Source organism: Opisthocomus hoazin, chromosome Z (genome assembly GCF_030867145.1).
Source record: "Opisthocomus hoazin isolate bOpiHoa1 chromosome Z, bOpiHoa1.hap1, whole genome shotgun sequence".
Classification (NCBI taxonomy): Eukaryota; Metazoa; Chordata; class Aves; order Opisthocomiformes; family Opisthocomidae; genus Opisthocomus; species Opisthocomus hoazin.
In genome coordinates this window covers 70,357,438-70,372,716 of record NC_134454.1, presented here as the reverse complement: position 1 = coordinate 70,372,716, position 15,279 = coordinate 70,357,438, and the positions used below count along the sequence as shown (strand labels likewise).

The 15,279-nt window shown below is 40.4% G+C and overlaps 1 protein-coding gene across 3 annotated transcripts in view; it reads right to left on the bottom strand.

Annotated features, from left to right (window-relative positions):
* Positions 1 to 909: 909 nt before the first annotated feature.
* Positions 910 to 15,279, bottom strand: part of IL6ST (interleukin 6 cytokine family signal transducer) — a 35,856-nt gene continuing 21,486 nt past the window's right edge. For 2 of the 3 annotated variants that reach the window (XM_075446972.1, XM_075446973.1), the window contains 8 exons: positions 14,550 to 14,769; positions 13,323 to 13,499; positions 12,521 to 12,622; positions 11,815 to 11,961; positions 10,707 to 10,847; positions 9,334 to 9,430; positions 7,869 to 7,950; positions 5,245 to 7,014 (listed from right to left, as the gene is read on the bottom strand). In XM_075446972.1, the coding sequence (XP_075303087.1) occupies positions 6,286 to 7,014; positions 7,869 to 7,950; positions 9,334 to 9,430; positions 10,707 to 10,847; positions 11,815 to 11,961; positions 12,521 to 12,622; positions 13,323 to 13,499; positions 14,550 to 14,769 (1,695 nt within the window). In that variant the 3' untranslated portion in view covers positions 5,245 to 6,285. Of the gene's footprint in view, positions 7,015 to 7,868; positions 7,951 to 9,333; positions 9,431 to 10,706; positions 10,848 to 11,814; positions 11,962 to 12,520; positions 12,623 to 13,322; positions 13,500 to 14,549; positions 14,770 to 15,279 lie in introns of all 3 variants that reach the window. The other variant, XM_075446974.1, reaches the window with a different exon arrangement.

Below are 15,279 nucleotides of genomic sequence, written 5' to 3'. Positions count from 1 at the left end.
TGACAGAAACGCTGTTTGGTGCCGCAGGTGACGCGTAACAAACACCCGCAAGCCCACCCCCTGAACACCTGTTTTATGTGGGTCTGAGTGTGCCTACGCAGAGCGGAGCTTCACAGCCACAAAGGGGAAGCTGTCTTTCCTCAAGTGCCACCCTCGAAGCCTGCTGCAGACGTGACCATCTTCTGCAGACACAGGTGTGCTTTTTCAGTAGAGGTGTAAGCTCACTGCAGCTATGATGGTCCTGAACCCATCAGAAACAGAAGAACCAAACCCAGGTGAGGCTGAGGGCAATGGCAGACACAGCCAGCCCTGCGAGTCCTTTCTTGGACAAGAGTCTGTGCAAGCAGATGGCATTACACCCTGCTCCTCACTCCCGCAGTGTTCCTTCCAACCTTTTGGGTACCCTTCCCATTTTCAGCAGACCTACACCATCCCCGGCACATGGGAGCCGCAGTCAGCCGCAGCCGCTGCTTCCTGGCAAGACCCTGGAGCACAGCACACACGCACCAGGGCCAGCAGCGAGAACACAGCCGATCCCAGGGACAGCGACATGTCTCACCACCACGGCTGGACAGCCGCAGCAGACATCTGGCGACAGGAGGGATCACAAGGGGAGGACTCCAGAGCGTTCACCTGCTGCTGAGCTGGGCCACACACCCAATGAGGTAGCGTTTCGTCCTGGTGTACGGTGGTTACGTCTCTCTCAGGGAAGGTCTCTCTGTTCCTTGCCTGTTAGGTAGTACCCAGACTCTTCTCCTTCTGTGGTTACCACCTGAGCCAGCCTTACAAAACACTGACTCTGGCACACAAGGTAAGTAAGGAATCTTGTTTTGTTTTCTCTCCATACATCATGTACTAGACAAATGCAACATTCCGGCTCAGTTGGGTAACAAAGAGGAAGACATTCAAAACTGACCATAAAGTAAATTTTAGAAAGCAGAGTTTATATGACAATAAACATGCATCTTGCAAAAGAATGAAGATAGTGTATTGGTATTAAAACATATTTCCATACAGAGACAGCTTATGCAGCAATTTACAAGTTTAGCCTCTGGCTGGAGTAAGCAAGCCCTTTAAAGCTGGCATTCAAATTACCAGTAGCTTAATCAGCCATACTTTAAGTACATCATAGCAAAATTTGACTTAATGTTTACATTCACTAGCCATTCATAATCCAGCATCAAGGCACTTTTATTGTTAGTACGTCTGTCCCTGTGTCCCATGCCTCTGCTTACCCAGACGCATGTACCAGCACAGCGACACTTGGCGACCAGTAACCTTGACCGTAGACTCATTATCCCCAAATAAAAAAGCACGTGGTTATCAGACAACGCATCGCGGTATAGAAGTGCCAGGCTATATGTGACACTGTAAACAAGACTGGTGTGTTAAAAAAACACGGCAAGTTGACTGGATCCATCAAGGAACGTGCTCCAACATGAACAAGAGCGATAGGTGTTACCAGTTCCAACGCTGCAGTGAACGCCCACCCACCGCGCCCGCCATCACTGGGAAGGACAGCCGGTGTGGGGCGCAGGCGAGGCTTCAGCCTGAGCAGGAGGACGCGGAGCTTTCCAGCCGTCTGTCGACAGTTGTGCCATGTGTTTTTCATCTGTTGTTACAGAAGTGTGCTTCTGTAGAGTATCAGTGACCTCACTGCATATATCCCCTTCAAGGTTGTCTTCGCAAATGAACAGAAGTACTGGCTAAGGCTGCATTCCGGCAGGTACTTGGTACTTGCTGCCCACCCTCCCTCTGCACTAAAATTAGGAGGAGGGGGGGAAGTGGACAGTTGTTGAGATATGGCCCTTAGTCATTAATTTTAAACTTGTTTCTACCAAATCTTGTGGCCTTAAAAATGCATCCTTGCATTAAGTCAGCACTGCTTTCATTTTTAGGAATGGCTCAGATTGCACAAGTACTACAAAGGAAACAACAGCGAAAGCAAACACACATGCGTATTAGCTTAATCTTTTTTTTTTAAATGCTTCTTCCATTTTTAAGGAAGAGAAATGAGAATTTGTGAGTCCAATGCAAGATATTTAATTTTACCCTTCTCCAGACTTTTCACTTACACCTTCACTTCACTGCACTTTTCTCAATCAAGAGCTCAAGCTGAAGACTCTGGGGCTGGCTGTAACTCCCAAATGGCTGTTTCCTGACAAAAGACTAAATATTTTTTGTTATAAACTGCTTCTAAGTCACATGAAAAGCAACTCCTGGAATTTAAAATGGCTATATGTATCCATCCTAGCAAACAGGCAAGAAGTTACAGGAGATCAATTAAGTTTCACAATCCATCACTCGGGAGACCTTTTTAACATAGTTAAAGGAATGTGTCCAAACAACAGTTAATCTCAATTATAACAACTGCCTCTGGAAAAATAAACTAGTATATTTAGTCCCATTTAATGTACATAAATCACAATTTAAAATATGTGTGTCCTGGAGCGGGGGCTGACTATTAACAATTTGAGAGTCTTTGGAGTTTCAGATCCCACCGTGAAGTCAGTCAACGCCATAGCAGCACATATGGATGCGGGTCTTCTATATGCAAGACCTGGCACTAATTAAACAAGTTCAATTACTGAAGTTAAATCAGCACGGTGGTTCCCATATTGGGCAAACCGAAGTAAGATCTGGTGGTGCTCGTGATTTCCAGCCAAAGCTGCGGCTGCAAACCCCACCCCAGGCCATGGTGCTGCTCCAGTGCCCACAAACCGGACTCAGCCCTTGCGTGCAAACTCCTTCCTCCTCCCAGGGCCAAAGATTTTTTCCAGTCCTGGTAATTAACATTTTGCTAGGCTGCTGTAGCACAGATAGGCACAGGCTTGTGACAAACACTCCAGCACGAAGTCTGGAAAAAATTTTGCTTTGCTGTGCCAGGTTCAGGCTTCACAGGCAGTTTAGCTGACTACAGTAGAGTGTACGAAACATAATCCCAAGACTTTCCCTACAGTGGGAGAGGATATTCCCAGACTAACTGCCCTGAGAGCAAGCCAACAAACCCCAGAAACAACCCCAAAACCTTCCCGTTCTAACAGAACCACCACAACAGAACTATGGGGATAAATATAGTCACTTCTCCTGTAAACAGAGGGGCAGTTAGCCAGCCTGCACTCAAGAGATGTTACAAAAAGGCTAATATAGCAAAAATACTTTATACTTCTACTAGCCTCCCTTCCCTGCCACCAAAGCAACAAGGTCTTCACAACTATTCTCCAACCCCCACCTGACAAATTCCAGTCCAGGAAATCAAGATGGATATGAAAGTGTCAATACTGAACTGTGATTTTATTTTAATAATGCTTTTATTTTATGAAGTGCACCATAGTAATTGGGGGGGTGAGGGAAGCTTTTTCTTTAATTGCTATGTTAGGGCCAAGTTCAGAAAATTTCAGTGGATTGCTGTAACTACATTAAGGATGCTCTAAAAACCTGTATGCAACTGTTTGACACAATTAGATTGTTAAGATCCAAAGTACAAAATCAAGTTAAACCCTGAACACTGCATGATATAATATTTGGCACATAGGTTTATGAACAAGCTGTAAACTTGTTATTTATATGTATTGTGGCTTCTACAAGCTGTCCACCCACCAGTATCTCCTGCTTAGTCTTTAGTATTTTAGTCCTAAATATACCCAACAAGCCTGAAAGACAGAACGTAACTCTGCCAGACAGATAAAATTCTCTCAGGGATATGCTCCTGTACGGTTCTGTGAGTTTATTACCACTGGCCCATAAGCAACAAAAAAAGAAAGATACCAGAAGTGACAGGCCAGAACTCTTGTTAGCGCAGACCTTTCAAAATGAGAATCCCTTGACGCTGTTTGTTTAATGTTGGAAACGGTCCACGATTAACAGCAATTGAGAACAAAATACCTTCCTTTTACACAACAGAAAGGCAAATAGCAACTTCAGGAATAACTGAAGTTGTCCCTCAAATATGAACATATGCTATCAAAACTTAGTATTACTGGATCACAAAAAAACAATGAAAAAAAAAAAAAAGAACTCATCATCATGTTTTTGAAAATGTCCAGGCCTTTGAAACAACGTTCAGACTAAGTAGCCAGGTTGTGGCCCACAGTATTTCAGAGACAAGCAGGAGGTGGGTTAGATGCACGTGGCTGTAGGGCAGTTCTAATAAGCACGCACACCGGTCAACAGAGACCTTCCCTTTTACTTGTGGTCTTTACAGTCACTGTGAAATTTGCATAGAGAAGACGACCCATCCCCCAGTAATATTTTCAAAAAGAAGTGTTCTGACAAAGGAATGCTCCTTCAACCTCTGAAAGAACAAAAGGCTGTCTCTGCTGTCTCACGACAGCATGGGTTTCACTATGCCCTTGCCCTCTGGGAGGGAGTTTGAAGGTGCTGAGGTGGAGTGGGGAGAAAAGGTAGGGGACTGGTTTGAAGAAAGGTGTAGTTATAGTAAGCTGCAACATAGCCTTTTCATTTAAAAAAGTGCCCAGATACAAAAAATACTGTTGGGAGAAAGGAACTGTGAAATACTGAAATGTTACTAAAGGTTGTCCATTCTTAATCTGTTCAAATTGTCCAGACTTCAAGAGGTAATCTTATGAATTTACTCTAGCATTGAATTTCTTTGTAACAAAAGCAGAAGACACATGTGAACATTTATGTATGTACACCTGACCTTCCATGCCAGCTGGCAGACAAAGACAAAGGAAGTTGAAAGGATACTGACACCTGCCTTTCCAGGGCCTTTAACCAGTGCTCTGCAGAACAGCAGCACCAGAGGTCACTGCACAAAAGGTTTCAGGTGGTCTTAAATACACAGCTCTTTTGCTGAAGGAGAAATAAAACCCTTGTTTTATTCTCACAACATAGCATTTAGTGTTTTGAATTAAGGTTATATTAGTGTCAGACTAGAAAGCTGACTAAGTTAAGGTTAAAAAAAAATACCTACAAAAATGCCATAAAATTCCTAGTTATCATTGGAGAAGGGGTTTAATGTAATTTCAATTTTCTTTAAACCCTGGCAGAGACAGTCTCCAAGAAATCTATCTCCTTCAACAAAATGCAAACTCTATGACAGGGGAAAAGTGAGACGTACAAAAAAAGTACGGAATTTTAACAACCATGTGTTATTTGTGGCTCATGACTGCTAGTAGTGCTAGTAGATACATACTACCAGTAACGTTCAATTCGGTGGATAGGCTTTGTTTTTTCTTCTGAAAGCTTCAATGACTTCAGTGCTTTGGTTTTTTGCTTCTTTCAGTTTCAAGGAGGCCCTGTGGCATTAGCAGTGAGGTTATAGCACACTGATTGTTGCAGTCCATCAGGAAGAAGGTCATATTCCATTTCTCCTGAGCAGTTAGAAAAATGGTAAGAACTTACAGCTCATTACTTGCCTCTCAAGCTGTATACAGCAAAGGTGCACTTCTTGAACAAAGGCAACTTCTGTCGCCAGAGAGGTACGGTATAATCAGACAGTGATTTGGGTACAAAGCCTTTATATAGCTGTGAAATCTACGTTTTCACCGGCATTTTAAAACTTGTGAACAAGAGACTGAATTGCTGTGCGTCAAGTTGCAAGGCACATTTTTAGGCCAAATTATTCTATAGTTCATGTGCACGCATATCTACATGTAGGCAGAGTATCAGTTACTATAGTAGCATTCAAAGTCAAGCAATCATGGTGTTTTCTTATTTGCACATCATAGCAAGTTCTATTTAATTTTTATAATTTCTAAATGGGGATGAACACGACTTGCATGTCTGGTAAGCTGAAAAGTGAGACACTGGGCGAAGTCAAAACTCAGAAAGCCAATCAAGCTACTGAAAAGTATCTGACTTAAGTACTCTTCCATGTTAACATACTAAGCTTCAGTCTTACTTTTGCACAAAGATGCTCCAAGCAACTAAACCTGTCTTTTTTAGGCTTGTACACTGTCACAAATCGAAGTATTTCTTCTAGGAGGCCTATTGGCTGATGTGATTGATTGAAACTTGCAATTTTCAATCATGTGTAAATCTGGTATGACCAGACACAAAAAAACCAAGGTAGCACAGAGGCTTGTTCAGCTATCCAGACATAAGATTTTATGTAGTGCATAGAAGTCAGTATCCAGTAGGTCTGGACCGCAAATTTTCCACAAAAACACAGTCCTTGTTGTATTTTGTCAAATTATTCTTCACCTAGTTTCAATATTTCTATCTGCACTCAGATAAAAATACCCAGCTTAACTTATCAGAAACACAGGAGAAAGTGTGAACAGGCACTAACGAAGGCCTACACAGAGCCAGTCTCTTCCCTCACTGAGGCATATAGCCCCCTTGTCTCACAGTCTGCGGGAGGTAACTTTTTGGCATTTCATCAACTGACAGTGGATTTCCTTCCACCGTTTCAGGTCTCACAGTCTGTCCTTCAGTACTTGTCTGTAAAATATCTGATAGAGCAGCTTCCTGTGTATTTTTTTCCAGCCCAAGGCCCAACAGCTCTGAACCCTCACCTGAGATCTGCAGTTCTGCAAATCCAACAAGATCCCCCTCATTAGCAGGAGTAATCTGCTTTGTTCTTTCAAAGCACAGCCTGCTGTCCGCGTTGATTTCATCCTGACCAGCATTCTGTTTGAAATACTGCTGCCTCTGTGTTGTACTGTCACCTCCTCCAGCGTGATCCTCTGATCTCTCTTCTGAATCTAGCAGTGGCTGAGTCGACTCAGACCTTGAAAAGACTTGTACAGGTGTTTGGTCTCTGTAGCCACTGAGTACTACAGTTGAATACTGTACAGTGCTTGAAGTGTTTTGTGTAGTTTCCCCTTCGTCGCTGTCAGAGACACTTTGCCTAGGAGAGGACATGCACGAGGACCCTCCAATACCACTGCTGTGCCCTTCTGAAGTACTTTTTTCCTTTTTAAGCAAGTCAAAGGGTTTTAGATCTTGTTCTGAAAAAGACTTCTTGTCATCAGCTTCTATTTCTACGACGCTTACATCTGTAAAGCTGCCTTCTGGGTACATCTGATCTTTGGAACTAAAGTTATGCTGAAAGAAAGAGATGGATGTTGCCTAAAAGGAAGGTTATGTTAAAAACCAAGAACCCCATTAAATACCTGAATTTTTATTCTGTAATTGTTTCAACTTCCTTCATGTAAGTTTTCTCCTTACTAAGTTTGGCAGTATCTCCAAAGTATCTGTTACAAAATGAAGGACATACTTTTGCTTCCAATGCAAAGTCTTCATTATGCAGCTGTTCTGTAACCATAGTGGGTGTGCAAGCTTTACTCCAGTTTTAATTATTCTTAAGATCCGTAAACATACAACCATTTGCTGTGCAACACAGGAACATTCTATATTGAGGCCATACATACATTACTTCCAATAACGTATTCAACATCACAGCACTTCCTCACAGAAGTTAGCCACAGTTCACTGGATGGAATTTGCTATGTCACTGACACCACATGGTGCCTAAATTTTGCTGCCATCTCCTCACCCATGAGGAACTATTACAGCTTTCTCTCTCGTTCATGACTTAACTGTGCAAGTAAGTCACTTCAGGGTTTTAAGAACGGGAATCATGGATTCTGTTTACTTAACCATGAATAAGAAAAGTAAGTAGGACTTCACCCTTCCAACTAGTAAACAATATAATTCACAATGTTAAAGCCTGCTCTATGTTGTGAACTTGTGCTAAGGGCCATGTATTTCTAGTGCTGAATCTATCAATGCAATAAAGTTTTCTAACCCTATCGTATCATAATGTCGTGAAACTTAACATCCAGTTTTTTTTTTCCTTGAAAGCCATGTGTGCTAGAAGATATAAGACTCCCACTGGTTAGTTTACTTGAAACCTTGTGGACCAGGAAGATACAGGATGCAAAAAGATGAGTTATTACCTTAGCTGGAACTTGAGGAGACCACTGAGCAATGTTACTCTTGGATGGATCAGGGACAATAGGCCAGATATGCTTTTTAATTCTGTAAAGCATTAAAACCAGAACAAAATTACAAGATGCACTCCCTAAAGTCCTATGTTGACAGTAAGTACTGCATAATCCAGGCCACTACTCCCTTACACAGCATTTCTGCAAGAGTATTTATTTCCAAATAGGAATGCTTCCTGCACTTCCTTACAGCTTTGTAGGAAGCTGTAGTACTTAGCAAAACACAGCACTGCACTTACAGCTCCTCTACACACTAGATGTAGCCACCGAACATAAGGCAAACCAACAAACAGTAATGGTTAGTGAGGGATTTTCAAATTTATAGCACTCTAGAATCTACAGAGCAATTATTTATGTGAAGTCTATGATGCATGTCAGTATGAAAATACACTGTTGCTTCTTTAAGATAACCATGACTATCACAGCTATCAAAATCTAAGTCAACTTCACAGCTAAAAAAAAAGTGAAAATATTTGAAGAAAAACTTGCTTGGTCTTTTGTAACTCTGAACTCTTAAGTTTAAGGATGTGTTAACTGTTATTTAACAATAAAAATCTCTGTAGATATATCGCCCCCAACCAAACTAACTTTGACACTGATGGATCTATCCAGCTCTTTATGAACAGGCTCCAACAACAAAACCTCTGTACAAGAACTATGAATAACGTTGCAAGATGGGCTTTTCAACTGATGTCCGTTAAGAACTGATTTTAGGAGCATCAGGGAGGTCAGAAGGAGAAGGGCACAAAATGCTGTTTTTAATTAGAAAGAAAAGATAGTTAACCGGGGACATCGGAGAGGCGCTACTTCTTGCTAGGGAAAATGCTTCAGCAGTAAGCCCTCAGCTAAAGCTGCAGACAAGAGCTCTGGGGCAGAGCAAGCAGGACTCAGGATGTTTCCCAGCAGACAGTGAATAGGCACAGAGTTTCACTGAGGTTATGCAAGGTAGGTAAATAAGACGTCCGCCTAATTTTTTCGCCTGTAAAGCTTAAAATAGGCTAACGCTGTAATTAAATAGCTCAAATACAGCCAGCAAACAGCTCTTCTGTGCTTCACAAACTAAGAATCATCATTTCACTCCCACATGATGACTAAGAAAACAACACAGACAATATATCCTGAACGAAAACTAACAAACTTAATCCTGACCAATTCCAGCAAGAAAAGCAGGAATTTCCTTGCAGGACTGAGTCATGGAACACTTGGTTTATGTGCCAGTAAGAAATTACTATCAGAAGAGGCCCTGATTTCCCAAGGAAAACACAAAAATGTTTATCACCAATCAATGTATGTGTGTTTTACATTCTTTTTCTGATTTAACTGCAGAATATTTACTTGTTTGTACTGAATTACTGCCATCTCTCTGTTACGCCCAGAAACATCAGAAGCATAAGAGAAAAACTTCATTTATACTTACAAGTCACGTTTGTTGAAGCAAAACAAAACTCCAAGGAGCACAATCAACAGGAACGCTAGACACACAGGTACAACTATGGCTTCAATTTCTCCTTTCCCTGAAGGAAATGAAGAGAAGCAGTTACAGCCCACTTTGTCATTTAAGGAACTCGGCCACGGCATACATTCCCAAAGGGACAGCAAGAATCTGAAACTGAACACAACTGCAGGGCTCAGTCTTAAGCTGCACCTTCGGAAAAACATTTTCACCATATGAAAAGAGCCTTTTGGTGGAAATGTGAAAAGCTCTGTCCTAACAATCTAATGCATTGCACCAATAAAAACCACACGTTGCTCTAGAAGCTGTAACACTGATGGAGCAAGTGATCTTACAGTTCGGACAGATATGACAGTAACATCTATGTGAATTCATTTGCAGTCCAGGTGTTTCAGTGGCCTACTGGCTGTCATAACAACATCATGGTCAAATAAGTAATGTAAGCAAAATCACTAGTCATCCATCAGTTTATTCTGTACATGAAAATATTCTCTTCCTGAAAACACTTAAGGTTGCATTATCGTTCTGTATTCCCTTCATTGTTATACACATTCCTAAGTAAACCTCACAGAATGCTGAGGGAAGAGCAACGCTATACAGAAAAAAGAATATAAAAACCTGCTAAATCTTAAGAAGTGCTTTCCACAACTAAGTTCAGTTAATGTTGTTGCCCTTGCCATTACAAATAGGAAGCGCTGGACATACAATAAATGCAAACCTTCAAAATGAGTCTCTGAAGTGAACTGTAGCAAACTTTAATAGTGGTATGAATGAGAATGCAGAACCTGAAGAAGGACTGTAAGAATGGCACGTGCTGACTGGCATGCAGATTAGCAGATCAAGATGCCAGCACACCTCTGCAGCTTCTCAGGACACCCGTGTCAGGATAATAAAGGCCAACCTACCTTCACAGTAAAACAAAGACTGGACTCTTTAAGACCAGCGTAGAAGCCATCAGACACAAGAAGAGAAGACAAGGGCACTGAGTAAATTCTCATGACTCATGGAAAGTTGGGACAAAAGAATACTATAACCTGAAGTATACACAAAATACATCCAAACCCAGCATGTTTCCCAAGAGAAGAGAGCCAGCGAGGAGATCTGCAGAGTATAGCTTGTCTCTGTAGAGTCAGAAGAAATCCTCACTGAACCACTTCTTTGTGATTGAGTACTAGATAGGCTACCTGGGTGTCATGCACCTTGTGAGTATGACTGCAACTGAAACTTATTTTCTTTTAAATACAATCACATTCCCCTCCTATCAGATCTTGCACAGAGCCTTGCTATACTGCTGCAACATATTTCCTGCTTCTACTAATTGTGTCACTCTTCCTTACCAAATTTTTGTGTAGTAAATGTAAAATCAGGACCACTCCTGCCTCCTTCGTCTGTGTACGCCATCATCCGCACAGTATACAGTGTGTCACTGGTTAGAGAAGATAGCGTATATTCTGTCTTGGAAGGATCCACTGTCACAGCTAAAGAGAGGAAAAAAATTATACTGGTTTTCTGTACAATTTATTAGATCACCACAAATGCAGTAGCATTAGGATATCGTGTCTTCAGATGTACGAGACAGTTTGAGTAGAATGCATGGCTGTAAGAAAAATAGAATAGGCACAGAAAGACTACAAACTTGTACAAGAAACACTGAGATTCGTTTGTTTCTGTTCAAGGTTTGAATTTAGTTTCTTTCTTGTTGATATTTTACTTGTCAATTTTCTGTGGTTTCCGCATCCCCCCCCATCCCCCCAAGAATGTAGCTACAAACTAAACTAGTAGTAAAGTTAAGGCTTAAATATCTTTAATAAGCAGAATACATGGTTAACTAGAGATAGCTAGTTACTAACTAGAAGAAACATGGTTAACTAGAAATAACAAGAAGTAGGGTAGGCACAAGCAATTGGCCCTTCTAATTTAAGGAAATCTAAAAAAGAAAAACTTCTGATAGTGCTAGCTCCCTGTCTTAAGCCTGCAGGCCATACACACTACTGAGAACTAAAATGCACTTCAGACAAGGTGTTTTATGTCAGTAATACACTGATCTAGAGCTCCAGGAGGATTAAAAATCCCCCCTTTTTTATTTAAGGCTTTACAATAGTTAAATACAGTCAACTCGTTTACATCTTGAATGGTCTAGCTTCATCCTGCTATACCAACATCTCATCCTCCATTTAGACAGAAAGATAGGAGCACAATACCTGCAAATCAGCTTTCAGAAACTAAACTCAGTACCCTGTTATACACAGACTGACCGTTCCATATTCTTTATCAGGGACTTTCTGTTTGGTATGGAGGGGGCTACGCCTCAGACATCAGCTTTATGTCATCAAAGCAGACCGTCGGCCACACTCAATTCTGTAGTTTGTTTTTCAGGAACACGTATTAGGACGAAGACAGATGGAATACTTCAATGTCACAAAGCACTTCTCTGCTTTCTGTTACCTGTTTCATTTCCATCAATAGTTTTGTAAAGTATGGTATAACTTCTGATAAATCCATTTTGTTCATCCACTGGGAGATGGTTCCATGTCAAAACAGCTTCAGCTTTTCCTACTTTTTTTGTCTGAACAGTTGGTCCTTTTGAAGGACCTGTAATGGGAGATGAAGATTAATTTCTGTCGGGCATCCTCACACCCTCAGCAGCAGTGTATTAATGAGCACTGAATTGCTACTGCACAAAAACTTCAACGGAATAGTTGGACTAAGTCATCTGCAAAGCATTACTTTCAGACAACACAGCAACTCCAAAGATAATTGAAAAGAGAAACCTCCAGGAAAAAAAGACACAAAAAACAATAATCAGCAGATCACATGAAATCTTCAACTGAATTAATTAGTTTTGGCTTCATACTTGAAATTCAAAATAATCAGCACAGAAATATTACTATGCTAGTAAAATAATAAACTCATACCAAATTATCTGACAAAGGTTGGACAAAGAGATAGAGTCAGCCACAGACATCTCTTAACCCTAAATACTGTAAATAAGCACAATGGATGTTAATAGAAGGGAAAAGATCGATTATGTCAGATGACCCTCAGGTGTAGGGCGATGTTTCATTACATAGTCCACATTAAAGCAAAGGCCTCATTATTTTTAGTCAAGAAAGTAATTTTATGTGCTCCTGGATTACTCTTTTGTACTTACGATCCTGCTGAAGGTAAGCCTTCACAGACTGTCCACTTCCCTGACCATCAGCATATAGCGGGTACACGGTTATCAGGTAACACTTGAACGGCTTTATATCGCCTAATAAAAGGAATTCAAAATGTGTTGTTTCACAGCCAAATTCCTCACCAACCTTCTTACTTACTTCAGATACAGAGTTCTGGGTTTTGGTTGTTTTATTAGATGCACTTGTATGTAATGCAGCTGACTTTTTTTTCTAGAGCTTATTGACATACTGCTCCAATATATTAACTAAAGGAACAATATAATGGTTCACATTCAAATGTTAAAAATAATAAACAGACTCCACAGAAGCCTGTTTTTTTTCCTAATCTCTTTTAAATAAAAAGTCTTTATCTGTCTACAGCACTGAACCCCAAAATTATTGATTTGAGCTACTGATCATAGTCTGAAAAGAACTGTAAAACTGATCAAGTTTCATTGTTTGAACTGAAAAAGGGATTGGAGAATTTGACTTTGAAGGAACTCAGCCTGTTCATTATTTTGATGGTTTCCGAGAATGAGAAGACTAAAACCAAAATGCAGATAAACTCCTTGCTGTTACATAATACAAATTTCAAAATGCAAGACAGATAGTTTTATATTTGACAAAAATACACAGATACTTCCACACTCAAACTAAGAGAAGCCCTCAGGATTATCCCAAGTTTCTGTCCTACAATGAAATTCTAGTCAGCATGAGGATGTTCCTCACTTTGAGGATACTTACCAGGTTCTTAGAGTGTTCTACACAGTATTTGTAGACTTATGAGCTAAATACCTTTTAAGTATGTTCCTTGAACATTTCCTGGTTCGTTCTGCCACTCCATGATGCAGTGTGAGCTGTTGGACACCAGACACCATTCGATCACATATTTCAGAACATAACTGTTAGGAGCAGTCCACCCGACCCACAACTTGCCATCTTTAGGTAGTGTTCTAAGATTCTTCACAGGAGCTGTGATGAAAGAAAACAGAAAAGTGATAAATATTGGCAGTTCTTCCACTAGATATTCATAATAATAGCTATTTTGGCAAATGTGGTTACTTTTGGGTTACTGTAATGGCGACACTTTGACAGAACCTAAGTAAATGTAAAAGTCATTTTCTGAAATTTGGAAGCTTACATCTGAATCTTTGTATCAAGAGATCTAAAACAAGCAGCGTTAGGCTATTTAAAAACTAGAAATTAAAGTCAGCATCTCTGTTCTCAAACACAGCAAGTAACCTCATTGCACAGTAGGGAGATACTATGTTTCACCCAAAAGAAAGGGTCTATTTCAGAAACAAACGAAACCTTGAGACACTTCTAAATTGTCATTCTAATCGTCGTATTCATGTACCTTACCAAGTACTTATGGCTGCAATGCTACTCTAAAACATACCCTTAATTAGTTCATCTACTAGTTTTAGAACCTGTGGCTCTCCCTTGATTTTTACACTAAAAGCAGCATCTGTCCATATACTTATTTTCTGCTTGGATTGTCTAAGAGGAGGGTGGAAGTAAGGAGAAACCACTTTGTAGTTACTACTACTGCGCAATGCAAGGAACATAATAAAAAGGAACAAGAAGAGCAGGGAAACAGTGGAAGCAGATGACAAAGCAACCAGATAAGATACTGAAAATGTAGGAGAGCGAGACCGGGACTAGAGAAGAAATGAAGTAAAGGATGCTTTCTTCCCTAACCCTTTCATTTTTTAAAAAGAAAACGAAAAATGCCTGCTATGGTAAGAAAAGAAGCAGCAGGGAATATAGTGCACAGTAGCTCTAAGTATCAAAAAGAACAGCAAAATAGCACATATAGCTTATGAACCTGTGAGTACCTAATTCCACACATTCCCTAGTATACAAATGGCAACACAATTGTAAGGTGCAAGACTGTAGATATATTCAATACACTTTCATGATGTGTCCATGTGAAAGGTATCATTTTACAACACTGAAGATTTCTTGTAATAAAAGCCATGCAGATGCATTTGAAAGAGACATTAGGACTAGGACACTAACCTTTCAAATTACTTGCTGGGATAAGTAAAACTGATGGAGGGGATGCCCCGACTCTGTTAAGCGCAATCAGAGTCACTTCATAAGTTCCATTTGGCAGCTTTAATGTAAGGTTGGTGGTATTAACATTGTATTTCTCTGGTGGACTGGAGAGAGACGATTTAGCTCTGACAGTCACTTCATACTGCAAGATTACTCCATTGGCTTCAAACGGCTCCAATGACTGTCAGAAACACATCTTGGATTAGACTGACACTGAACAAACGTGACTTAACCTTTACTGTCTTTGATGCATAATTTAAAAATCTAAGAGCAAGACAAGTTACACAGATGAAATAGCTGCCTACTTAAGGAAAGCACAAATAATCTGCATTCATTTCTGTAAAGCAGTAACCTTCAGAATTATTTCTGCTTTAAATCCTCTTTTGCTTGGCTCACAATCCTACCTAGTAGTTCAATAAAAACTATTCTGTAAACATTGCAGAACTTGTGTTGATAAAACCTGCATTTTATGTGACTTTACAACACAATGACATAAAAGGAATCTCACATCTTAAGCTGTGTTGAACCCAAACACAAAACAACCCGAGCAGTTTTCTCTTATTACACATGGAAAAATACTTGTTTCTGTGTTATCTAGTCACACAGAAAAATACTGTGTAACTGCGTAAGTTTTCAGATAACTTACAAGAAAACTGTTGACACTGCAAAGTAGCACCAGTTTTCCAATTCT